The sequence below is a fragment of the Aedes aegypti genome, chromosome 3, assembly GCF_002204515.2.
Source record: "Aedes aegypti strain LVP_AGWG chromosome 3, AaegL5.0 Primary Assembly, whole genome shotgun sequence".
In the NCBI taxonomy this organism is placed as follows: domain Eukaryota; kingdom Metazoa; phylum Arthropoda; class Insecta; order Diptera; family Culicidae; genus Aedes; species Aedes aegypti.
Genome location: NC_035109.1, coordinates 380564293 through 380591347, shown reverse-complemented (window position 1 = coordinate 380591347; position 27055 = coordinate 380564293). Strand labels below are relative to the sequence as shown.

The 27055-nt window shown below is 36.0% G+C and overlaps 2 protein-coding genes across 5 annotated transcripts in view; one reads left to right on the top strand and one right to left on the bottom strand.

Moving 5' to 3' along the window:
• The window catches only part of LOC5571918 (putative helicase MOV-10), a 72303-nt gene extending 53574 nt beyond the window's left edge, over positions 1-18729 (bottom strand). Inside the window, exon 1 of one of the 2 annotated variants that reach the window (XM_021852925.1) lies at positions 18375-18729. In XM_021852925.1, coding sequence (XP_021708617.1) covers positions 18375-18399 — 25 coding nt within the window. In that variant the 5' untranslated portion in view covers positions 18400-18729. The remainder of the gene's footprint in view (positions 1-18374) is intronic. The other variant, XM_021852924.1, reaches the window with a different exon arrangement.
• A 6354-nt stretch (positions 18730-25083) lies between these two features.
• Positions 25084-27055, top strand: part of LOC5571917 (putative helicase MOV-10) — a 63418-nt gene continuing 61446 nt past the window's right edge. For all 3 annotated transcript variants that reach the window (XM_021852921.1, XM_021852920.1, XM_021852919.1), the window contains exons 1-2: positions 25084-25357; positions 25668-25766. In XM_021852921.1, coding sequence (XP_021708613.1) covers positions 25333-25357; positions 25668-25766 — 124 coding nt within the window. In that variant the 5' untranslated portion in view covers positions 25084-25332. The remainder of the gene's footprint in view (positions 25358-25667; positions 25767-27055) is intronic.

The window sequence follows — 27055 nt, the reverse complement described above, 5'->3', positions numbered from 1 at the left end:
ATGAAATGCTTTACTTTATCAGAAACATATATTAAAGGAGGGTATTCTAAATTTACCGAATATTGTAAAATTTAACGCTAAAGCCTTAAAGTTAAACTGATTTCCAATATTCATTGAATAAAAAAACTCATGCCGTTTTGCAATACCCAGCGCATTTGTTTTGTAAATACGTCTTTGTATGAAAACAGTATTGATTTTTTTTTCGTATTCTTACACAGTTTTAGGAAAATGCTCAGTTCTTGTATAAAGGTCACTTTTGCGATTATTGATTTTACATGGTCCACTCATACAAATAGTGTACATAAAGCTTCTGAAAATCCTTAAAGACATTGAGGCGTAAAAAGTAAGTATGTAGAACGTTTGTCACAATTAACATCACGGCGCTATAGATTCTTAGCATAGTACAATATTACGGAAAACTGCTTCGAAGTGAACCGTTCTGAAGTCTTGATGCCATATGGTTCTACAAGGATGATGTAATAACATTCTAATGATGTTTTCAAAACCAATAGTTGAAAAATAAAATTTAAAATAAGGGTTCCGATTTTGGCACGGTTCCGTTTTTGGCAACTGAAAATTTCGACTTTGTTGCCAAAAACGGAATCCCTCTGTAAAAACAAAAATATAACATGTTGTGTTTTATTTCCTTTTAAGATATTTTTTTTGTTCAATTTTAACAACTTTATAACAAAATTTAATAGATATTTGTGTATTTCAATAATTTACAATATTATCTTATATCAAACAGTATTATAATTTTGATACTTTGTATAAAATATTATAACTTGGTTTGATATGTTTTTGATATAATTAAAACACATTTTGTTATGTTTATGTTACTATTCATACACTTTTTGTTATCATTTTAGTTATTTCAACAACATACTGCATCAAGTTTAGAACAACCTATGTTCGAAAAAAACTTATAACATAATAACATGTGCTGATATAATTTTGTTATGTATCTTTAGTCGGGAAGAACTAAAGAAAGAAGTCTAAGAAGGCAAGAAAACATGCCAACTGTCAGTGAGCTGTCTCCTCTCTCAGCTGTACGCTAGCACCACATAGCGGCAAAATTGCTAACCAATCAGTGCTGCCTCACATTACTTTTAAGCTTCTGAACAACTTTGCTGAAGACACGAACATTCTTAGTGGTCAGGTTCATGAGCTAGAGCCGTCTAAAATATGACCAATTAACATGCACACTAGCGCCACGTAGCGGCAAAATTGCTAACCAATCAGTGCTGTCTCAGATTGCTTTTAAGCTTCTGACCAACTTTGCTGAAGACACGAACATTCTAAGTGATCAGGTTCATGAGCTAGAGCCTGCTAGAATATGATCAAATGACATGCACACTAGCGCCACGTAGCGGCTAAATTGCTAACAAATCGGTGCTGCCTCAGATTGCTTTTAAGCTTCTGAACAACTTTGCTGAAGACACGAACATTCTAAGTGGTCAGGTTCATGAGCTAGAGCCGTCTAAAATATGACCAACTTACATGCACACAAGCGCCACGTAGCGGCAAAATTGCTAACCAATCAGTGCTGTTTCACATTGCTTTTAAGCTTCTGAACAACTTTGCTGAAGACACGAACATTCTAAGTGGCCAGGTTCATGAGCTAGAGCCGTCTAAAATATGACCAATTTACATGCACACTAGCGCCACGTAGCGGCAAAATGGCGCATTAAAAATGTCAGCTGATGAACGCCGTAAGGCTTCTGAACAACTTTGCTGAAGACCGCAGCTTTCTAGAAAGTAAGGTTTCCAAGATATTGCGTCATTAGTGTAATAGCTTACGGGTGATGCTAAACTTTTTGGGGGGTGCTGCAATATTCAATTGAGGTGTTGCAATACTAGATGATGCGATTCCATACTTATGGCGGGTAGTGTACTTTACTTTACTTTAGCTGGCTCTACGTCCTTCAAGACATGACCTGCGCCACAATGTTACGCCAACTAACTCGGTCCATGGCTGCTAACCTCCAATTCCTCGATCGCCCCACACTTCCAAGATCCTGCTCCACTTGGTCAAACCACCTAGCTCGTTGCGCTCCCCTTCGTCTTGTACCGGCCGGATTTGAGTTGAACACCATTTTTGCGGGATTGTTGTCCGGCATTCTCACAACGTGTCCCGCCCATCGTACCCTTCCAGCTTTGGCGACTTTCGTGATACTGGGTTCACCGTAGAGTTGCACAAGCTCGTGGTTCATTCTTCTCCATACGCCGTTCTCACATAGTCCGCCAAAGATCGTCCTAAGCACACGTCGTTCAAAAACTCCTAGCGCTTGCAGGTCCTCTTTGAGCATTGTCCACGTCTCATGCCCGTAGAGGACTACCGGTCTTATTAGCGTCTTGTACATGGTACACTTAGTACGAAAGTGAAGTTCACCAGACCGCAAGGTCTTGTGGAGTCCATAGTAAGCACGACTTCCGGCGATGATACGTCTTCGAATTTCTCTGCTGCAGTTGTTATCCGACGTTATCAATGATCCGAGGTAGACGAATTCGTCCACCACCTCGAACTCATCCCGTCGATCGTCACGCGTCTGTCTATGCGAGCTCTATCGCGCTCGGTTCCTCCAGCCAGCAGATATTTCGTCTTCGACGTATTTACCTTCAATCCAACCCGATCTGCTTCACGTTTCAGCCTGGTATACTGTTCAGCAACCACCTGGAACGTTCTTCCGACAATGTCCACGTCGTCAGCGAAACAAATGAACTGGCTGGATTTATTGAAGATCGTGCCCCGCATGTTGAAGCCCGTCCGTTTCATAACACCTTCTAGCGCAATATTGAACAGGAGGCAGGAAAGACCATCGCCTTGTCGAAGTCTTTTGCGTGTTTCAAACGGGTCCGATAAAGCACCCGATATCTTCACACAGCACTGTACACTATCCATCGTAGCTTTGATCAGTCTAGTCAGTTTCCCGGGAAAACCGTTCTCATCCATAATCTTCCATAGCTGTTCGCGGTCGATGGTATCGTAGGCCGCTTTGAAATCGATGAATAGGTGGTGCGTAGGGACTTGATATTCGCGACACTTTTGGAGGATCTGCCGCAACATAAAGATTTGGTCTGTCGTCGATCGCCCGTCCACAAATCCGGCTTGATAACTTCCAACAAATCTGCTTGCCAGTGGCGATAGACGGCGGAAGATGATCTGGGAAAGCACTTTATAGGCTCGATAGTTCTCACATTCTAACTTGTCACCCTTTTTGTATATTGGGTATATTATTCCCTCCTTCCACTCCTCCGGTAGCTGTTCTGTATCCCAGATCCTGGCTATCAATCGGTGCAGACAAGTGGCCAACCTGTCCGGGTCCATTTTAATAAGTTCCGCTCCAATACCATCCTTTCCAGCTGCTTTGTTGTTCTTGAGCTGTTTGATAGCATCCTTAACTTCACCTACTGTGGGAGTTGGGACGTCTCCTCATCCGCCGTACTGATGAAGCCATTCCTCCTGCTGTCTTGATCTTCCTCCTCTGCGTCGTTTAGGTGTTCATCGTAGTGCTGCTTCCACCTTTCAATCACCTCACGTTCGTCCGTCAAGACACCTCCATCCTTATCCCGGCACATTTCGGCTCGCGGCACAAAGCCTTTGCGGGATGCATTTAGTTTCTTGTAGAACTTACGTGTTTCTTGAGAACGATACAACTGCTTCATCTCTTCGCAATCCAACTCTTCCAGGTGGCGCTTTTTATCCAGATATAACCTTGAAGATTTCTTCAAATTAGATAAATGGATAGATATTTTAATTTGAGTGATTTATTTTTTTCTCCATGAGTTCATTTAGTAATTATTTCCCATAAACTAACTTCAAGAATTTTCCTGAGATATTTTGCTAAGAATTTTGGATATCTTAAATAACCTGAATTTTTCCAAAAAAATCACAGGAATTACCTCGAAGATTCCATCAGGAATTACTTCATGTATAATTTCAGATATTTTTCAAGAAGTGGTTTTCTAGAACATCGTCAAGAAGCGGTTTCCTAGAACATCGTCGAAGGCTCCCGTTTTAAACATGTTGCAATATTCAACCTGAAATGCCTTCAGGGATTTCTCAGGATTTCCTACATAATTGTCCTTCAGAATTTCTTTAAGATTTTGACTACGAATTTCTCTAAGGATATCTTGAGAAATTACTCCAGAGATAGCTTCTAAGTTTTCTTTGGAAATTACAGTAACAAGAAATCCAGGAAATTCTAGTATCAGTAACTCCTCCTGTAAAATTAAGAAATTTCTCAATAAAATTTTCACAGATTTTGCCCAGCATTCTTCCATAAGTTTTTCATGACGAATTTCCAAAGCAAATATTAGAGTAAACTCTAAAAAAACTTGTGTAAGTTCTTAAGTCATTCTTGATAAATAGGGATTTTTAGGGAAACTCTTGACAAAACTTAAGAGTAATTGCAAAAATTATTGAAAAAAAAAAAACAGATCAATATTGAATCCCTGTGAAGAAACTCCTTGAAAAACGAAATCGCTAAGAAATTGGTAGGAATGATCGAAGGATTTCTTGGAAAAATAGTTGTAGTAGTAACTAATGTGGAATCTTAGATGAACTTTTGAGAATTCTATGGTAATTTTTTTTTTTTTGATTCATTGAAGAATGTTTGGGACAACTGTAATCCTTGGTTGAAATGCAGAGGAAATTCCAAAAATAAATAATACCCAAGTAACCATAAGCACTAATAATAAGCCCTTAATCTGCATCATAGATGCGTACATGCATTATAATAGCACCACAAATGCTTACACACCTTATAACAGCACTTCCGCTGCATAGAAACCCTATTACAGCATCATTAATGCTTCTAAGCCTGATGCATACAGGCATTAAATAAGCACTATATTGGCTTTATATTCGAATACAGGGCATGTTTGAATGCCATCCAGTGTTTTGACAGATATACCACGTGCTTTGTGTTTGCATATAGTGGTAAGAGGGAGTCAAACATAAATCTTCTCACTACTACAATTGCAGGTTTTATGACGGGGAAAAGTGATGGTTTAAATTGATCACTTTTCTTTCCAATACTATTCATCTTATGTGGCCGTAGGAGCAAAGGAGCAGGACAACAACTCAACAATACGGGTGTCGCAGGTTCGAGACGCAAAATGAGGAATTTCATCATCATAAAATAAAACGAGGATCAAAATGTGACAATTGCAAGTCCTCAAAAGGATGAAAACTACCAAAACGAATATGTCTGATGCGGAGACGTACTATCTGTATCATTTTATTACATTTTTTGCATACTATTAGAGGATTCCGTTTTTATTAATTCATTTATTTACCTCGTGTACCAGTTGCTTGGCCGCATACGCGAAAGCTCTCTGGCTGCGTACGCGAAAGCACAAAATATTCGCCCTAAAAACCTGGCGAAAACAACTGACGTTTCTCACGTGGTCTTATATCAGCATTAGTGGTGCAGAGAAGCACGTTTATATCTTGGCACTATAATGGCACGCTATTTCGCCTTTTCTGGCATTATAATAGCATTATATGCGTATATAAAACTGACATGCATCAAATGATTACCTTATATGCGCATATAATGCTGTTATGCTGTTGTGCCGCATTATCGTGCTTACTGGTTACTTGGGTAGAGTAACTGAACCACGAAACACAAGTCGAATATGAAATGTTCCTAATAGATTTACTGATTAATTACTCGAGGATTTCTTTGGAGTGAATGTGGACATAATGGCGTAGAAATTCTTAAAAAAACCTGAAAGCTTATGAATCAACCTTTGCGGGCTTCTTGGAAGATATTCTGTGGGAATCTTTGGAAGATCTGGTAGAGTTACAGCTGGAAAATTCGGTTGAAGAATTATTGGAAAAATATCTCGAGGAAAGCCTAGAATAGTCTTTGGAAAAAAAAATTAAGTAATCTCTAAGGAAATGACTGGAGGTAGTAACGTTGAATTGCTTGAGGATGTCCTGAATCAAATTCTGGTGACATTCCCTTTGAAAAATTGCTGGTAGAATTGGTAGAGGAATCTCTTGGAGAATTCCTGGAGAGAATCCTGCATTAGTCCCTGAAAGTATTCCAGATGAAATATCTGGAGAAAACACAAAGAAAATTCTTTGAACATTTTCTCTAGAAATATGTGAAGAATTTCTTAAAGAATTAGTTGAATAGCCTCGTAACAGGCTCTGAAAGTTTCTCGAGGCCTTATAGAATATTGCATCAGAATTCACTACAAGCAAGCTAGGGAAAAAGATCCTTTAGAGATCATATTGGTTAAAATAGGGACCTTTCATCATAAATAGAGACTTATTAGAGATTTGAATAAAAATAGAGTCTCTAAAAAAAAAACCCTGCCCCCAGTCCTAGATATGTGAATCCAATACTGATCAAATATACCTGAAGATATTTGATGTTTAGATAAGGCGATAAAGTTCCATATCTGAAAAGATCCTCACTAAATAACTTAAGTAACGTTGTGATAGCGGCGTAGCCGAATTTTTTTTTATTGAATAGAGTATTCTGGAAAGTAATGGTAATCTCTGGATTTTGACGCAAAAATCCTTTGAGGTGAACATATTCTACCATGAATTACTGCTTCAAAATATTTTCCCTGATTGTAATTCAAATTCCCTGAGAATTCCAGGTTGAATAAAATTCCCTGATAATTCCAGGTTTTCCAGGTTTTTCCAGGAAGTAGACACCCTGAGTTATTTATTTATTTTATTTTTTAACTTCAAATTTTGAAAGAGGAAAAAGCCCCTTTGAGTGATTTTTATTTAAAATCATTCTCAAAAAGGCACAAAACCTCTTTATCTTTTCTTAACACATTATAAAATCAACAATCTTAATAAGGCGGCATCCACAAATTACGTAACGCTCTAGAGGGGGGGAGTAGGCTCAAGCGTTACGGCTCATACACAAATTTGAAATTTTTCATACAAAAAGCGTTACAGACGGGGGGAGGGGGTCAAACATTTCCAATTTTAGCGTTACGTAATAAATGGATGCCCCTCAATAAAAGGCTCAAACGGTAGTGATCCATAGCAGAGCCAGTTTCTTGAAAATGGAAACATCCAGGATTATTGAGATACCACACACAGTAAAAAAAACTCTTCAAATCTGAAAAGACACATACGAAAAAAAAGAAAATATCGAACATAATATGAGATTTCATTTAAAAACTGAAATAGAAGTTTCAAAATTGGCAGAAACATATTTCCTAAAATTTCTCGAACAGATATTGGAATGGGATAACCTGTATTTTGAATTTCTTGTAAAAATGAATTTCTTGGTAAGATGTATCGAGTACAATTAAATTATATGATCTATGTCTTCATTGTATTCACCACAGTCACATAAATTGGAATCTTTTATGTTAGTGCGATATAGATGACTATTACAATTATAATGGTTTGAAATCAATCTTGAAATACAGCAAATAAAATTTCTACTAACTGATAAATTTTAAAAACCATGGATTAAGATTAACTTCTGGATGAATAGTATGACACCAACGCCCTTTATCACTAGTGTCCCAAGACACTTGAGGATTTCAGCCTTAGGCGGGTTCACCTGTCACCAAATGAAGAAATAAGAATAAAAAAAATAAAGAAAATAAAGTAAATTGAAAACTTTTTTTTTTAATCTAATAAGCAGATAAAATCTCACTGTCAAAATTCCTAACTGCTACGGCAAATGAAATGTATTATGTTGTTAACCAAAGGTTAATAAAAGCTTAATTTTGTTTTACCAATTTAGGATGATAGTGTTGTCTAACACAGAATACCTAGATATACGAAATGAATGTAATGTTTGGAATGATACTAATAAAGAATTAAAAAAAAACCTAACAGAACATTTCCATCAAGATCAGATTGGTTTTTTCGTACATTTTTTTTTAATTTTTATTTATTATATTGTGTGTTTCTTTCATAAGCGTTCGATTTTGTTAGAATCATGCAAAGCACTTCAATAATCAATAATATTAATAAATTGCAAAAGGGCCTAGCCGGGAACTGCAAAAAGGCCTAACCGGGAACTGAAAAAAGGCATAACCGGGAACTGCAAAAAGGACTAACCGGACTATGTTAAATTCGCCAAACTGGAGGGCCTTACTGAAACCATGTACAAGCAAAGGGCAAAAATAAAAAAAAAACCTAACAGCAGCTTGAGACAAAAAAGTATATGTGAGCGGTTCCACAGAAAATGACGACTTTTTTCCCAAATTTCATTTTTATATTTTTTGATTTGGATGAAATTTTGCACATGCCCAAAAATGCCTTTTTGCATCATCGGTTCGTCATTTTGACTCTAGCCTTACTTTTGAGGAGGGTCTAAGAAAAAATTCCTTAATAATTTTCAACAAATTATAACTTAGAAACGGTTTGTCCGATCAGTTTGGAGTCTTCCGCAAAGTTTTAGGTTATTGTTGGGACTATCTGAAAAAACAAATATACACTGTAAAAAAAATATGTTGAAATTTTTTATACTTCGAAAATATAGCTTCAAAATCAATTTTCTCAAAAATCATATTTTTGATTTTTTTTATATATGTTAAAGTAGACAAAAAATGAAGTCTTTTGCACAGTGGGTCAAGATGAAGAAATCATGGACAAAAAAGTTATGATATTTTTTAAAAGGTGAATTTTTGAAAATGGTCATAATAAACTTTTTAAATGTTTTTCAACTCGATTTTATGAAAGTACGCAAAATTTACAACAAAAAAGGTATACGGGAAAATCAGGCTAACTTTTACCGTTTTAAAGATACAGCGATTTTAATACAAAATTATGATATAATTTTCAATTTTCGATCATTTTCGAATGTTTTTCGAGGCTATAAGCCTAGAAGTTTGTTCATTGTCTGGAAGAGCAGATAATTTTTGACTAAAATGTTTGAAAAAATATAGATTTGGTAATTGTTCATGGTATGAGGCGAAATAAAAAATGTGCCCTGTAAAAATGATTTATTTATTGTTTTTAACGAAACACAACTTCAACATTTAACATTGTGATATTTTGATATGTAATGATCAAGAAAAAAGCAATCAGTACGTGAAATGCATTTATATCGATTTAAGAAATACAGTACTGACCCGATTTTGTCAGCCCCCGATTTTGTCTACCCCCGATTTTGTCAGCTTTTTGACCCGATTTTGTCAGCCTATTTCAAATTTGTCAAAAAATTGCAATCGTCATGTTTTACCACGTTTACATTAAAGTTAATGATGATGTTTGATGTCATCCCGGGTAGAGGTGAATAACAAAATAATGGTAAAATAAGAACAAATTTTGCAATCATATCTGGTTTAACCATTATTATGTTATTAATATATGACATAAATATCTCATCAATAGCAAAACATACAATCATAGCAAAATTTGTCATTGGTATGTTATACTTGAAAGTCATGTAATAATTAATCAATAACAAAATATACTAAATATCTAAAGAATAACAAACATCACAGTGAAATATGTCATTATTTTGAGATTTGATAACTTGATTTAAATAATTCATGAAAACAAACCAACATCAAATTTTGCCATAATAGCTCATTTTACTATTCGTATGATATTGATTGAAGATTTAAAAAGAAAATGTTTTTTGGCAGGAAAGCAAAAAGTTCATTTTTCAATCATGATTAATTTGTATATTAATGTCAAAGAACTAAAATTACCCTTATTTCGATCTACTCGTGAATAGCTTATTTAGTTATTATTTTGTTATCAATATCTAAATAATAACATATTTTGTTATTTACGGTTGCCTATATATATATATATATATATATATATATATATATATATATATATATATATATATATATATATATATATATTTTTTTTTTTTTTTTTTTGTATGGTATTCAGTTGGAGCTGCCTGACAGCTTAACTTGTCAAGGCTGAACCCTCGGTCTGGCTTTTGCCAAGTTTCCCCTCTACCAGGACCAATACTCAGACGTAATTGACTGTAATTGCTACCGTTTGCGAGATACAGCGATTTTAAATTTAAATTTACTGAAAATTCACAACTTTTAATTGTTTTCTGATGTTTTTCGAGTTGATAAAATAAAGAATTTTTTTTGAAAGCATTTTATTTCATGTTCTTATACAATGATGGAGCGTCCTATTTTGATACAGATTTCTTACTTTTTCATAATGTTTACAATTTTTTTACTATCATTACAGTTTGCAAATTGCCTAACTTCTATTTTATCTACGGAAACTGGAATAAATGAATGGTATTTTTGTGTTCCCTGAATAGTTATTGCTTTCGAATATTGTTCATTAAGCTGCTCCTTGATATGTTCATACTCTGTTGAAGTTGCATAAGAAAAGAAAATTTGTGTTAGTTGCTCCTCCTTTCGCTTTTGAGCCCAATCAAATAATTCCTTGGCATTTTTGATGTGATGTTCACTAGAGTGATGCAAATTTTGAAATTTTGGCTCCCCTATGCTTAAACGACTTATATTATGGTATATAGCATCCTCCCAAAGTTTGAAATGAATCGGAAGAAATTTGACTGTGCACAGGCTATTTGAAGTTTATATGGAGATTACTATGGAAAACGCCATCCTTTTGTGTTCAGCACTCTATCTCTTCGTCATTATGTTTTATGGAAAAGTGAACACAATCTTCTCATATGAAATCCTTTCAGTTACAACTTTGCTGAAGACCTCATTTTGATTGGACGTCAGGATAAATCACTATTCGTAATCATAAACTGGGTATGCATTTTGCATGCTGAACCAACTGCCCGGCAGGCAACAGTGGTGCTCCTGGTGGGTAGAATAGATCAAAGTAATCCAGGCTACTATGTTCTACACTACAGCAAAAAAGCAGTGTTGCTCTGAAAGTAAGTGAATTATCATCTCAGCATGGTGTAGACTTTGTTATTAATAATAACAAATTATCCTTATGTTTATTAAATTAATCAATATGTGGTCTTCGGCAAAGTTGTAACTGGGAAGATTTCACATGAGAAGAGTTGGTTCACGTTTCCATAGATCATTATTTCGAGCAGTTAGAGGACTGAACACAAAAGCTTTGCCTCTTTCATAGTAATTTCCATATAAACATCAAATGGCGTGTGCACAACCAACTTTCTTCCAAATCACTTCAAATTTTGGGAGAATGATTTTTATCGTAATTGACACCGTTTAAACATAGGGGAGCAAAAATTTCAAAATTTGCATCAGTCTAATGTTCACGTTCTTTAGCTACATGGGTACTTGAATCAACTATTAGGTACGTTTCTGTCCGACCACAAAAATATACCAACGTGCAGTACTTTAAGAAAACATCAGGTATATTTGTGCGAGACAGCTGGGCACGTTACTCCTCTACTCATAAAGCTTTTGTTTACGAATGGAAATACAGTAAGGACCCGATTTTGTCAGCCCCTCGATGAATTTTAGGCTGACAAAATGGGGAACCTGACAAAATCGGGTCATTTTATTTTGTTCCTGTTTTTCAAATTTTAACGTGTTTCATGGTTACATGGACTTTTAAGAGGGCAATGGACATGGGCGTAGCCAGTTTTTTTATCAGGGTCTCCCCACTTCCTTACATTGGTAATACAGTCATCTCTCCCTTACTCGATATTGAAGGGACCATCGAGTTAGGGAGGTATTGAGATACAGAACACAAATTTTTCAATTTTTGAAATTTTGATTATTTCGACAAAGTACATCCAAAATAGTAAATTCAATGTGAAAAATAGTAAATTTTTAGTACATTTAGTAACGTGACACTTTTTGCATAGTCTTCAAAAATTCAATTTTTGATCACCCTGAAATGACATGTCAACCTTCATTTTACTGTCACTATAATCATAATTATCAAATTTATAAAATTTATTAACATTTGAAGAATATTTGAAAATTTTCATGGAAATATCGAGTTAGAGAGGTAAACTTGTATAGGAAATTGAAACAGATCGCATCGAGTTAGGGAACATCGAGTTAGACAGGTATCGACTTACAGAGGAATCAAAGTATGCTATATTGAAGGGACCGCGCATTCCATCGAGTTAGGGGAAATATCGAGATACAGAATATCGAGTAAGGGAGAGTTAACTGTATCGATTTTTTCACTTTTAATAAAAGGCATTGCCATTGCCTCCTCTGGTTACGCCCATGCGTGCATCCCGGGTAGAGGAGAATTGCAAAAGAATAACAAAACTTAGAATGTTTGAATAGCAAAATTTGTTCTTTGTTTGTTTGAGATAAGATAACAAAAATAATAACTAAGTTTATATGGAACAAAGACTAAATAATATCATATTTTGCCATTGTAATAACAAAATAATAGCAAAAATATAGGCAACCGTAAATCCCTCCCCTTGGTTATGCGACCTTGCCGCGATGGGAGGGCATAATCCATTAGCCCATATGATGGAAACCAAAGGCGTAACCTGTAGTGGTGGTATCACATTTTGGCATTTTTTGCTTAAAGCCGCGTCATAAATCATATGGCATAGACGCAATAATATCTCGGATGTGATCCAACGGACATTCTGCGTCATTGATAGAATTGATGCCCATTTCAAATAATTAATCTATTCGAAGTGGACATTAATACTATTGGTGTCGTTCAGTTTGCCTTTTGCTAACCTGAATGATCCGTAGCCACTCTTACTATTAGCTAGCTAGACACATCGTTCTCATATACGACGTAGGGAATACTTAGGAACATTTAGGAAAATGACTAGTAGATTCACTGAGTAGAAATAAGTGGCGACAATCTTATTTTGATATGGTTTTTACATTGCCATAATCAGAAATACCTTATTTGTAACAGCGGTATAAATAACCTAATTCCAGCTTTATTTTCGCAAAATTTACTAGTAGAAAGTAGGCGTTGTGAAGCATTGCATTTGCCACCGAAAAGTGAATCTTGTAGGAGACTGTAATAGAAGCCTAAGGTAACTTTACTCTTAAATATTCACTATAAAATGACTATGGAAAGTAAGACGCTGAGATCGATCATTAGGGTACATTTGCTAGTTTCGAAAAATTGTTGAACAGACAAGGAAAGCGACTTTTCTCTTAAGGGATATATGAACGTAATGACCAATAAATACTTTAAACAACAAAAAACGAAATTAACTAGAACTACTACTAAACAGCCTAATTTTGTTAAGACTTGACGACAATTGACATTTAAGACTCTAATCTTACGTAAAAGACAGGAGTAATCAGAATAGCACTTGAATGACCAACTATTCAAAACCATTTCGACTAGACAGTATTAGTAATGTCACTACTACACTACTATTTCAAACAAATTCTGATGGAACTGCTGATTTTCACAATGCTTCCTTTTCTCAGAAGCAAGGGAATATGGGTACTTTTCAAAAACTACCACGTCACAATACTAATAAAAAAGCAGTGTTCATGTGGGCGCCATTGCCTAGTCCGTCTGAGTATTGGTCCTGGTAGAGGGGAAACTTGGCAAAAGCCAGACCGAGGGTTCAGCCTTGACATGTTAAGCTGTCAGGCAGCTCCAACTGAATACCATACAAAAAAAAAAAAAAAATATATATATATATATATATATTTTTTTTTTTTTTTTTTTTGTATGGTATTCAGTTGGAGCTGCCTGACAGCTTAACTTGTCAAGGCTGAACCCCCGGTCTGGCTTTTGCCAAGTTTCCCCTCTACCAGGACCAATACTCAGACGGACTAGGCAATGGCGCCCACATGAACACTGCTTTTTTATTAGTATTGTGACGTGGTAGTTTTTGAAAAGTACCCATATTCCCTTGCTTCTGAGAAAAGGAAGCATTGTGAAAATCAGCAGCTCCATCAGAATTTGTTTGAAATAGTAGTGTAGTAGTGACATTACTAATACTGTCTAGTCGAAATGGTTTTGAATAGTTGGTCATTCAAGTGCTATTCTGATTACTCCTGTCTTTTACGTAAGATTAGAGTCTTAAATGTCAATTGTCGTCAAGTCTTAACAAAATTAGGCTGTTTAGTAGTAGTTCTAGTTAATTTCGTTTTTTGTTGTTTAAAGTATTTATTGGTCATTACGTTCATATATCCCTTAAGAGAAAAGTCGCTTTCCTTGTCTGTTCAACAATTTTTCGAAACTAGCAAATGTACCCTAATGATCGATCTCAGCGTCTTACTTTCCATAGTCATTTTTATAGTAAATATTGAAGAGTAAAGCTACCTTAGGCTTCTATTACAGTCTCCTACAAGATTCACTTTTCGGTGGCAAATGCAATGCTTCACAACGCCTACTTTCTACTAGTAAATTTTGCGAAAATAAAGCTGGAATTAGGTTATTTATACCGCTGTTACAAATAAGGTATTTCTGATTATGGCAATGTAAAAACCATATCAAAATAAGATTGTCGCCACTTATTTCTACTCAGTGAATCTACTAGTCATTTTCCTAAATGTTCCTAAGTATTCCCTACGTCGTATATGAGAACGATGTGTCTAGCTAGCTAATAGTAAGAGTGGCTACGGATCATTCAGGTTAGCAAAAGGCAAACTGAACGACACCAATAGTATTAATGTCCACTTCGAATAGATTAATTATTTGAAATGGGCATCAATTCTATCAATGACGCAGAATGTCCGTTGGATCACATCCGAGATATTATTGCGTCTATGCCATATGATTTATGACGCGGCTTTAAGCAAAAAATGCCAAAATGTGATACCACCACTACAGGTTACGCCTTTGGTTTCCATCATATGGGCTAATGGATTATGCCCTCCCATCGCGGCAAGGTCGCATAACCAAGGGGAGGGATTTACGGTTGCCTATATTTTTGCTATTATTTTGTTATTACAATGGCACAATATGATATTATTTAGTCTTTGTTCCATATAAACTTAGTTATTATTTTTGTTATCTTATCTCAAACAAACAAAGAACAAATTTTGCTATTCAAACATTCTAAGTTTTGTTATTCTTTTGCAATTCTCCTCTACCCGGGATGCACGCATGGGCGTAACCAGAGGAGGCAATGGCAATGCCTTTTATTAAAAGTGAAAAAATCGATACAGTTAACTCTCCCTTACTCGATATTCTGTATCTCGATATTTCCCCTAACTCGATGGAATGCGCGGTCCCTTCAATATAGCATACTTTGATCCCTCTGTAAGTCGATACCTGTCTAACTCGATGTTCCCTAACTCGATGCGATCTGTTTCAATTTCCTATACAAGTTTACCTCTCTAACTCGATATTTCCATGAAAATTTTCAAATATTTTTCAAATGTTAATAAATTTTATAAATTTGATAATTATGATTATAGTGACAGTAAAATGAAGGTTGACATGTCATTTCAGGGTGATCAAAAATTGAATTTTTGAAGACTATGCAAAAAGTGTCACGTTACTAAATGTACTAAAAATTTACTATTTTTCACATTGAATTTACTATTTTGGATGTACTTTGTCGAAATAATCAAAATTTCAAAAATTGAAAAATTTGTGTTCTGTATCTCAATACCTCCCTAACTCGATGGTCCCTTCAATATCGAGTAAGGGAGAGATGACTGTATTACCAATGTAAGGAAGTGGGGAGACCCTGATAAAAAAACTGGCTACGCCCATGTCCATTGCCCTCTTAAAAGTCCATGTAACCATGAAACACGTTAAAATTTGAAAAACAGGAACAAAATAAAATGACCCGATTTTGTCAGGTTCCCCATTTTGTCAGCCTAAAATTCATCGAGGGGCTGACAAAATCGGGTCCTTACTGTATTTCCATTCGTAAACAAAAGCTTTATGAGTAGAGGAGTAACGTGCCCAGCTGTCTCGCACAAATATACCTGATGTTTTCTTAAAGTACTGCACGTTGGTATATTTTTGTGGTCGGACAGAAACGTACCTAATAGTTGATTCAAGTACCCATGTAGCTAAAGAACGTGAACATTAGACTGATGCAAATTTTGAAATTTTTGCTCCCCTATGTTTAAACGGTGTCAATTATGATAAAAATCATTCTCCCAAAATTTGAAGTGATTTGGAAGAAAGTTGGTTGTGCACACGCCATTTGATGTTTATATGGAAATTACTATGAAAGAGGCAAAGCTTTTGTGTTCAGTCCTCTAACTGCTCGAAATAATGATCTATGGAAACGTGAACCAACTCTTCTCATGTGAAATCTTCCCAGTTACAACTTTGCCGAAGACCACATATTGATTAATTTAATAAACATAAGGATAATTTGTTATTATTAATAACAAAGTCTACACCATGCTGAGATGATAATTCACTTACTTTCAGAGCAACACTGCTTTTTTGCTGTAGTGTAGAACATAGTAGCCTGGATTACTTTGATCTATTCTACCCACCAGGAGCACCACTGTTGCCTGCCGGGCAGTTGGTTCAGCATGCAAAATGCATACCCAGTTTATGATTACGAATAGTGATTTATCCTGACGTCCAATCAAAATGAGGTCTTCAGCAAAGTTGTAACTGAAAGGATTTCATATGAGAAGATTGTGTTCACTTTTCCATAAAACATAATGACGAAGAGATAGAGTGCTGAACACAAAAGGATGGCGTTTTCCATAGTAATCTCCATATAAACTTCAAATAGCCTGTGCACAGTCAAATTTCTTCCGATTCATTTCAAACTTTGGGAGGATGCTATATACCATAATATAAGTCGTTTAAGCATAGGGGAGCCAACATTTCAAAATTTGCATCACTCTAGTGAACATCACATCAAAAATGCCAAGGAATTATTTGATTGGGCTCAAAAGCGAAAGGAGGAGCAACTAACACAAATTTTCTTTTCTTATGCAACTTCAACAGAGTATGAACATATCAAGGAGCAGCTTAATGAACAATATTCGAAAGCAATAACTATTCAGGGAACACAAAAATACCATTCATTTATTCCAGTTTCCGTAGATAAAATAGAAGTTAGGCAATTTGCAAACTGTAATGATAGTAAAAAAATTGTAAACATTATGAAAAAGTAAGAAATCTGTATCAAAATAGGACGCTCCATCATTGTATAAGAACATGAAATAAAATGCTTTCAAAAAAAAATCTTTATATTATCAACTCGGAAAACATCAGAAAACAACCAAAAGCTGTGAATTTTCAGTAAATTTAATTTTAAAATCGCTGTATCTCGGAAACGGTAGCATCCATGAGTCGATATTGAAGGGACCATCGACTCATGGAAATATCGAGTCATGGAACAGCTATTCTTTGGAAAGCTGTTTGAAGGGACCATCATAGTAACCATGATTTTATGTTTTTAGTATGGTTCCATGAGTCGATATCAAGTAATGGAACATCGACTCATGGAGGGATGACTGTAGCAAAATTTTCTCATATACCTTTTTTGTTGCAAATTTTGCGCACTTTCATAAAATCGGGTCGAAAAGCATTCAAAAAGTTTATTTAGACCATATTGAAAAATCAACCTTTTTTAAAATCTTAACTTTTTTGTCCATGATTTCTCCATCTTGACCCACTGTGCAAAAGACTCAATTTTGTGTCTACTTTAAAATATAAATAAAAAATCAGAAAAACGATTTCTGAGAAAATGGATTTTTAAGCTTTATTTTCGAAATAAAAAAAATTACAACATTTTTCTACAATGTATTTTTTTTAGATAGTTCCAACAATAATCTAAAACTTTGCGGAAGACACCGAACCGATCAGACAAATAGTTTCTGAGTTTTAATTTTTTGTAAAATGTTGACTTTTTTTCTTAGGCCCTTCTCAAAAGTAACGCTAGGGTAAAAATGGCGAACAGATGATGCAAATAGGCATTTTTGGGTATAAAGAAAGCATATGCCAAATTTCAGCCAAATCAAAAATACAAAAGTAAACCGACATTCGAATTCAAATGGAACCGCTCATGTGTAAAATTTCGATAAAACATTGAACATATTTTTTTTCATTGTGGTCCTCACATTTACCCCAACTAAAGTACACATTTTTTAAACATTTCAGTATTCTAAGATAGAATTTTAAGTAAGCTTTCAAATAGTGTATAAAGATCTGTATAAATTATCATGATTATGCAGTACACTTCATTCAACGCGTTTGTATTGATTTCTTTATTTTTTATCAAAAATTTCAATTTTAACATACTGCATTATTGATACTATCAACGATCTTGATCTGATCAAGGAATATCTTAATAGAAGTGTTGACTACGGAATGATATACAAGAAAAACATATTAGAATGTCTTTTTTGTCGAACATTTACAACCTGATCGCCCATAGTGACCTCCCCCTAGAAATGGCCACGTGGTTTATGGGCGACCCGAGGGTTCTATTCACCTGAAACCTATTCACCATGGGTCGATCAACTTCTCAATTGGTAACTGTCAAGTTAAAATTAGCACGAGAATCGCTACCAGCCCTGGACCATCACAACGGGAAGAGAACACTCACCGAATCCTCCGGAACCATTATCCATTATATTCGACAACGCAATTCCAACGTTTTTCCCTCGTTCAATTGCCGAACCAGCACAATAAACAGTAACTGCTAATAGATTTTACGACTTCCGATAAACTAGATTATCAAACACTTCAGAACAAAGTTAAACAATACACCATAACTCCACAACTCGTTGAAGTAGTAATTAAATCTCTAAAAAGTAAACAATCAGCACTTTTTGCTGCAACAGTAACGGATAACCGGAGATTCAGATAAAATCGCACAAAAGAGTCACAACCTCCTTTCGGACCGACTGTTGCACGAAGAATGCGAGGATTAAAACGACTCTGGTCGTCGCGTCCGACGCCGACCGAGCGCGAACTGAGTGCAAGCGTCGGCGTCGGTGACGACATCACATGCGTGTGATTCGCGTCTACGAAGGTAATTACCACAGTTGACCCTATGCGTGAAGCTCCGATTATTTTACATGGCAAAGCATAGGGAGTCAATTTTCAAATGCTTCTAAAAAATTCAAAACACTTGTTAATTAAATTCTGTCAAGTGTACGGGGTTAGACTATTGATCAACTATAGAATCAGCAGCATATTGAGAAAAAATATAAAACTCAAAATTATATGCCTATAATGTAGCCCATCAAAAGTATATCAACATATATTGAAAAGATTTTAAATAACTATTGTAGTTAATTTTATATGAGCATTTGAAATTTCGCTTCCTATACCTTGCCGGGTAAAATTTTCGACGCTTCACGCATCGAGCAAACTTTTCCCAGATGGCAGCACCGTACCTTCGTACACTCGCTAGCTCAGCACATGATTGCACTCTCGATTCAATTTACCCGAAAATGGGTAAACACATCGAGATGTTGACTACGCTAGAAATCAGGCCCATGGCATCACTGTAAGCTCAAAGTACCCTTTAAAGGGTAAAAAAGTACCCTCTATGAGAGAAACTAGTTTAACTCATAAAAAGAGTAAAGGGCCCGTACTCTTTAAAGAGTAAACGGCTTGTACGTCAAACCAACGAGTAAATTTTACCCACTTTCTGAAATACATCATTTTGAAAACAGGGTAAAATTTACTCTATTTTTTATGCGATTTCTGAATTAAATTTCAAAGTAATATTCAACAAATGGTAACGGAATAAAATATCGATTGATTGACACGTAATTTAATTTTATTCATCAATGAAAATAATAATACTCGTAACAAACACACCATCTCGGGGCGGGAGAAAGTTGACGACATTGGCTGGATCATAATAGACATCTTTTCTCCCTGGAAAATCATGGCGCAGTAGTTTCATCCTTCATTCGAGTTGTTCGGGAATCAGGTGTCCGGCCGTTATTTTAAGTTGATTATACACAGCCTACAATCACACCACAAAGTTAAGCTTGTGTTTAAATCATTAAGAAGATTAATGTATAGTACTTACTCGTTTTTAATGATTCGTACCATCTCTCCACATAAACAAACTGCTTCAGGTTACACTGATGCTGGTTTTATGAATAATCATGCGTAAGACAATTTTCACCCATTAAAGGGTAACCTCAGCATACTTGTAAATGGGCACATATTACCCTTTATTGAAAATTTTTAATTACCCCTTATTTTGACAGCTGCATATATCAGGAAAAAATGGGTATTTTTTACTCTTTAAAGGGTAATGGCGAGTTTACAGTGCAAGGGAAGTCGTCCCTTGCCATGGGCCTGCCTCAGCATGCAACAGTTTTTAACCTTTCGGTCGTCGCGCGAAATTTTGTACAGCGAGCAGTCGCGTGTTGTACTTTGTACAAGATTGCAACATATATTTTTGAGCAATTTTTCTAATCACGAATTCACCGTAAAGAATTTTGTTTACGTTCGGATTTATTGGCTACGCAGTCTTTTCGGGAATAAAACGAGGTTTATTACTTGCCCAACGTTTCGACACGGGGTTGGTGTCTTCTTCAGGGGGACACCAATCCCCTGTCGAAACGTTGGGCAAGTGATAAACCTCGTTTTATTCCCGAAAAGACTGCGTAGCCGTTAAATCCAAACGAGATAGTGTTACAGTCGATTCCCCGCCAGATTTTTTTTACAAATTTGAGTAATCGGCATATTAAAAAATAAAGTTGTGAGTTTAAATGAGATGAACAAATTTGCTTGTGATGGATTTTGTGTAGAGCTTCCATATTTTTGGATAATTCGCATTTTTTCACTTTAGTCAAGTTGTTTTTACCTGGGAGGTAGAAACCAATACAAAATATCTGTACGTCATAGTGAGCCGGGATTCCGCTGTCACAAACTGTCACTGTGAGCCCAGATCTCAAACATTGGACTAACATGGAAAAAGCGCGTAACTGATTGAAACACAATTTCGCATTTCATCAAATGTGACAAAAATTGAATAAAAATCAGCACATAATGTAAGTAATGTCACGTGAGCACCTTTCAACTGATTGAATATGAAGCATTAAAAAACGCATCGTATTACTTTTTCCAATGAAAATTCATATTTAGTGCATGGAAAACAGTGGCCCTTTTTCCATGTTTGTCAGGAAAGATCGAAGGTACACAACAAAAGAAAACTAGCGGTTTTCTCCAAGCCTGCCTTGATTGTTGTTGGCAAGCTGGAGTTAAGGGCAGCGAAATCCGAGAAAGACGAAATTCAGATCACTAAAGTCTAAGTGGTAAAAAAATCGCAATAACAGCTATTTAAAATAATAAATATTAGTGTTGTTTTCATTAAACCTTTTCAATTTGTTGCAAATGAAAAAATGCGTTGAAACAACAATGATTTTTATCAGAACAAAACACACATATTGTTGAAGCAATCCTAACAAGAAATTTGTTGAAACAATAAAAGAAAAACTTGACATCAAATGGAAGTGTTATTTGTTTCAATTTCTTTCATTGTCGATTCAATTAATCATGCTTATTGACTGTTTAACGATAAACTTGCGACGATCGACGCGCCACCATATTTTATATAACGGAGGTTATTAGAACTAACTTGGAGGTGATGATTTGGGGGTTATTTGGCAATTTGGAGGTTAAAATCACCTCCAAACACTAGCGATTTTGCGGTGGGATGTTGACGTTTGATCACGAATAACATAAAAACTGGACCGCCCTTTTGTGTTTTGATTGGAAACGGCGAGAATGTGGATATTACTAGTGCGTTGAATTAGACCAAAGTGCAAAATATGCAGGAAATTGATTTTTAAGGAGTTCAGGTCATCGATGTTTCATCACAGTTTCGGAGTATCCATAAACTATAATCTAAGCTGTTTATTGTAAGTTTCGGCCATCCTTTCTATATTTTTGTTTACACTAAAGAATTTCCAATTAAATATTGCAGTCAACTCCTACACTGAAATGAATTTTATTGTAGAAACTACTGAATCCATGGTAAAATTAAGAACTGCACCAACGATTTTCAACCGACTACATTAATCTGTTAACTCTACTAAAACATAGTCAACATCACTACACAAGAAAATTTCTTCTGTTGATTTAACCAGAGTTGTAGTATTTTTGACTAGAAAAAATCTTGATTTGAGAAGTTTAGTATCATACTTTTGACCACACTGTGTTGTACGGTGGGTGTCACGGATTGAAATATAATGCTTTGTAGTGGATGCTACTATGGACATGGTCAAATTTACTGCACTGCTCAGTGATTTTCTCCAGATTACACTGCGGAACACGGTTTTGTCTCAAGAACCAAAATACCGCTGTTTACTAAATTAAGGGTTGCTGAGTCCATTGCCGTTTTCAGAAATATCATGGCACGTCTAGTTTTTGAGATATTGTCTGTTGAAAATGCTAAATTTGACTGTTTCAGCCAACTTGCATGCAAGTTTTCCAACTTGTACGGCAATTTGTTTGCTCAATTTTTCACAGAATTCAAACTTTATGTATAAAACAATAATTATCAACGAAGTTCATAATATTTTCGATGGTAAAATGTTATTTTTGGTGGTTCAGAAAAGTATTGTATTATGCCATATAAGAGAAATGAAGAATTTTATATGAAGACTGCAAACATGTTGAAAAAAATCGATTTAACCTAAATTTTATCGTAAAATTTCCACTGAGTTGTATCTAAATTGAAAGTTCAAGTCCTATTTAGCATGTTTGGTAGATTACATCACAAAAAAAAGTTTGTTAATCATACTCTAAATTTCATGTAAACATCAATAAAACCAGTGTTTCATACAACTTTGGCGACTTGTAGCTAAAAATTGTGACGTGCTGGAACATTTCTGAGAACGGCATCAGATTCAGCGACCCAAAATCTACTAGAAACACCAGGTCCGAGAGAAGAGGCATGTGGCTGGAGGATAAACGATCTGGATCATTTCGGTGATCGAGAGGCTTTGTGGGTGGAGATGGCCTAAAACAGTTGGCGTTCCTGGTGGCATTGAATCAGAAAGGGCAGCGGAAGAAGCTCGGAAAATACGAGTAATATATTTTCTAACCCATTTTCAGTCTTGGTGCATGTTGTGAATTGATAGATTCTCTGTAAACGCCCTTACCCAAAAATACATATTTTATTGATTATCGAATCGAGTTTTAATTTAACAATATATTAACAAAACTCATTGCTCTTTGCCTTTTGAAGGTAGAGATTCCGTCTTATATTTTTCGGTTCACTTTAACGATGAAATTGTGTAGTGCAGTGCTGCTCCTTAAAGATCAGAATAGTGATTAGTAAAATTTCTCAGAAAAGAGCATTTTACATGCAGTTCTGGAAACAAATAGCTACCAGTTACTTACATTGAACGTGAAGGCTCACAATCCTTTTTCACCTAGCTCACGATTCTTTTTTCACCTAGCTTGATTTGTATTGAATATAAGAGTAACAACAATGAAAATTAAAAGTAGGGTGCCGGTGCCTTTAGTGGACTACCTAAGCTTTAAAAAATCATAACAAAATAACGAAAAGCCTTAACAAAGATCTTTTGGCATTAACAGAAAGATTTCAACCTCTACTATATAGGAAAAATATAAAAAGAGTGATAAAACTGATTTTTTAACATAAAATCCCTTGAGCCACTATTGGTACACGTGTTCCAGTAGTTGCGCTAGTGGTCCAGTAGTAGATGTTCGGGAAAGATATAAGGAATTTTGAACAAAATGGTAAATTTTTACATAGGTTTAACATTTTTCCCTCGGAACAGCAAAAAATATCTTTCGAATGAATCATAAAGATCATCTCTGGGACTTTTCTTCATTTTTATACATTTATTTTAAAAACTGCTTCCATCCATTGATCCACTACTGGAACACAACGGCAACTATTGGAGCAAGGGAGCAAATTTTTGCGTAAACTTAATTATTTATGTGACTTTTTGATAGAATAAAAAGCTGAAATTTGGTAAATCGACTAAACTAGAGGCGATCTATCCACCAAAAATAACACATGTCGTTTTTATCGAAAAATGTACGTTTTATGCCATAGTCCAATCTACTGGTACATTACAACCATTGGTACCGGCACCCTATGCATTATTGAAACTGTTTGTAAAAAACTGTAGCTCTACGCTCCCCATCATCAACATCATGATTGATTCTCCCGCCACCCATTCACATCTTCTTGCATCTCATCAATCTACGCGCATCGTTCAACAGAAGATGTCAACGCATGCATCACGTCAAATCTAGAATAATGCACTGATCTAAAAAATCGGATTTTATCCATAAGTGCATCTAAACGGTGATCTGCGAGTGTCGCCCCTAGCGATGGGCGATTTTAAATCGATGTTCCAAAAATCGATTTTTTCGTTCCGATTAATCGATTTTTTGAATCGATGTTAAGAGCACTCGAAATCGAGTGAATCGATTTTCTGCATTCAATTTTTTGTTTCGATTCAAAAGAATGAAATTGATTAGAATTTTTTAAGAGTTGATGAACTATAAACCTTATTTTGAATCAGACTTAAATTGTTTAATATATAATTTTTAATCTCCAACGTAATTCAATTGAAAGTATTCAAAAAACCATATAAAATTGTTTTTGGTCTTATTTTGAGACCATGGTTTTGTAAATTTTCCAATGAGTTTAAACATCGAATCGATTCGAAAACATCGATTCAAATGATTTGATTAAATCGGTGAATCGATTCGACATATTAAATTTGAATCGATTCAGTAACATCGATGTTCGGGTCAAATTTGCCCAACGCTAGTCGCCCCCCTCGCGTTTGACGACGAATAGTAAACTTAACAGATTTTTGTAGTCGGTTGAAAATCGTTGGTGCAGTTCTTGATTCTACCACAGACAAACAGACGTCACACTCTCACCGATGTCCATCGACCACCTTTTTAACGGCCGATTCAAATATATGGTAGGTGGCCAATCCACCACCCGCAGCGCTCGCATCGTTTTTGTTCGCGTTTGACGTTTATACACTACCGCCATCTGTTGGTCCATCGGCCAAACACACAGATTTTAGCATTGGGCGTACATGTCATCGTGACTATGATTTTGATCAGGATTTGTTCTAAGTGTTACGTCTGTTTGTCTGTGATTCTACCATGGATTCGGTAGATTATACAACAAAATTTGTTTGCGTGTACACAAGCTGATGAAGGAAGGTTGGCAACGCTGCTCATGCTGATGTGATGTCGTCACCGAGGCACTCGGTTCGCGTTCGTTCGGCGTCGGTCGGGCACGATGAACAGCGTAGGTTTCTTCCTCATCGATCCCGATCCCATTCTTCGCGCAACAGTCGGTCTGTGAGGCGGTTGTGATTTTTCTGTGCGATTCAGATAAATTTCCGTTTCGGCGAAAAGTGCGAAGAGAGATGATTTTTTGATTTTTTTGTGATTTAATTCCTGTTTCACCGAGTTGTAATGTTTAACTTTTGTTCTGAAGTGTTTGGTTAGCTTATCGGAAGTTGTGACATCGATTATCAGTTACTGTTTATTGTGTTTTTGAGGGAATCTCTCATTACCTGATAATGGATAATGATTCCGGAGGATCCGGTAAGTAAAGCGCTTTTCCAGCTGTGATCCAGGGCTGTGAGCGAGCCTCGTGTTAGTTTGAACTTGATAGGGCAAGATCCTTTTATTACGTAACGCTAAAATTGGAAACTTTTGACACCATCAGGGCATAAAAATTAATCTTATCCTACATTTAGCGTTAAGAAATAAGTTAACCAACGTGCGAAGTTTTATTTTTGACTGACTGCCGCGTCGCAACTCGCTTCGCTGGAGCACTATTGAAACTCGCGTTGTGACGCGGCGAAGTTGGTCAAAATTCGAACTTCGCACGTTGATTAACCCATTTTTTCAGGCTTCTGGCACCATAATACTGCCCCATGGGAAAACAACGAGCCATCATCTCCGGTCTCCGATTCCTCCAGTGGGAAGTGGTTCCCCAAGACAGTTCAATGTAAGTAAACAAATAGTCATTTCGGGACGAACAATCCAAAACGGCGAAAACAAAAATATGGAGAAAATGTGTTCAATTTTAAGCAAATGTTTAAAATATTTGATTCTTAACGAAAATGTTTTTTTTATGGTGAGCCTCGAAAACAGTTAGATAAAATGGAAAATTTTTATTGATATGATTTGGCCGAAGTGAGTAATTTCTCTTGATTTTAATGCTCACTTCAAAAACATGGCTACTAAGCAGTGAGCTGCATTTTTCAACGCGAAAGTATATGGGGCTCTGCACTGTTTTGATTTTGCATGAGATTTTGATGTTTGCTGGCCTTGTTGTTTACTAATTTAATGAAGGAGGAAAAAAAGAGAGACTGATTTTTGTGCTGAGCCCCATTGCACAGCATCCCCTGCCGATGTGGGATATTTAGGGTGAAGATGAATCGAAGCCAAGCCTCAAATTTTCAAGAGCTCAAATCTGGAGAACCAAACATTCGTTGGAGCTGAAAACTTAATCGATCGATCACTCGCTTCTTCTTCTTCTTTCTGGCGTTACGTCCCCACTGGGACAGAGCCTGCTTCTCAGCTTAGTGTTCTTATGAGCACTTCCACAGTTATTAACTGAGAGCTTTCTATGCCAATGACCATTTTTGCATGTGTATATCGTGTGGCAGGTACGAAGATACTCTATGCCCTGGGAAATCGAGAAAATTTCCAACCCGAAAAGATCCTCGACCGGTGGGATTCGAACCCACGACCCTCAGCTTGGTCTTGCTGAATAGCTGCGCGTTTACCGCTATGGCTATCTGGGCCCCTCGCTGGCGGTGACCAATCGATGAAATTTTCAGCTTATATGGATAAACGGTTCTCCAGATTTGTGCTCTTGAAAATTTGAGTCTTGCCTTCGATTTATCTTCATCTTAGAGATGCGGTCAAACATCAAATTAGTATTTGTGATAACCAGGGCTGTTAAATGTCATGAATTTCACGTGACTTTGACATTTGAATATTGCTAATATCATCGCTCCTAGTGGAAAAAGTCATCGGAAAATGTTTTTCCCGGTGACCTTTTCCGAATTACTATCGATTGCCAATATTTGCTTATGCGATATTTCGCATGCGAGGATGCTATAAGCATTTTAATTTTTCCAAAATTTTGACATTTAACAGCACTGGTGATAACATCAGTTTTGAAGTGGTACCTAGTTGTGCAATGCCAACTTCGGCGAGCCGAAAGTTCACGAAGTAGCCGAAGATGACGTCACGTATGGAAAGCTGCGAACAAAATTTTGCGCAGCC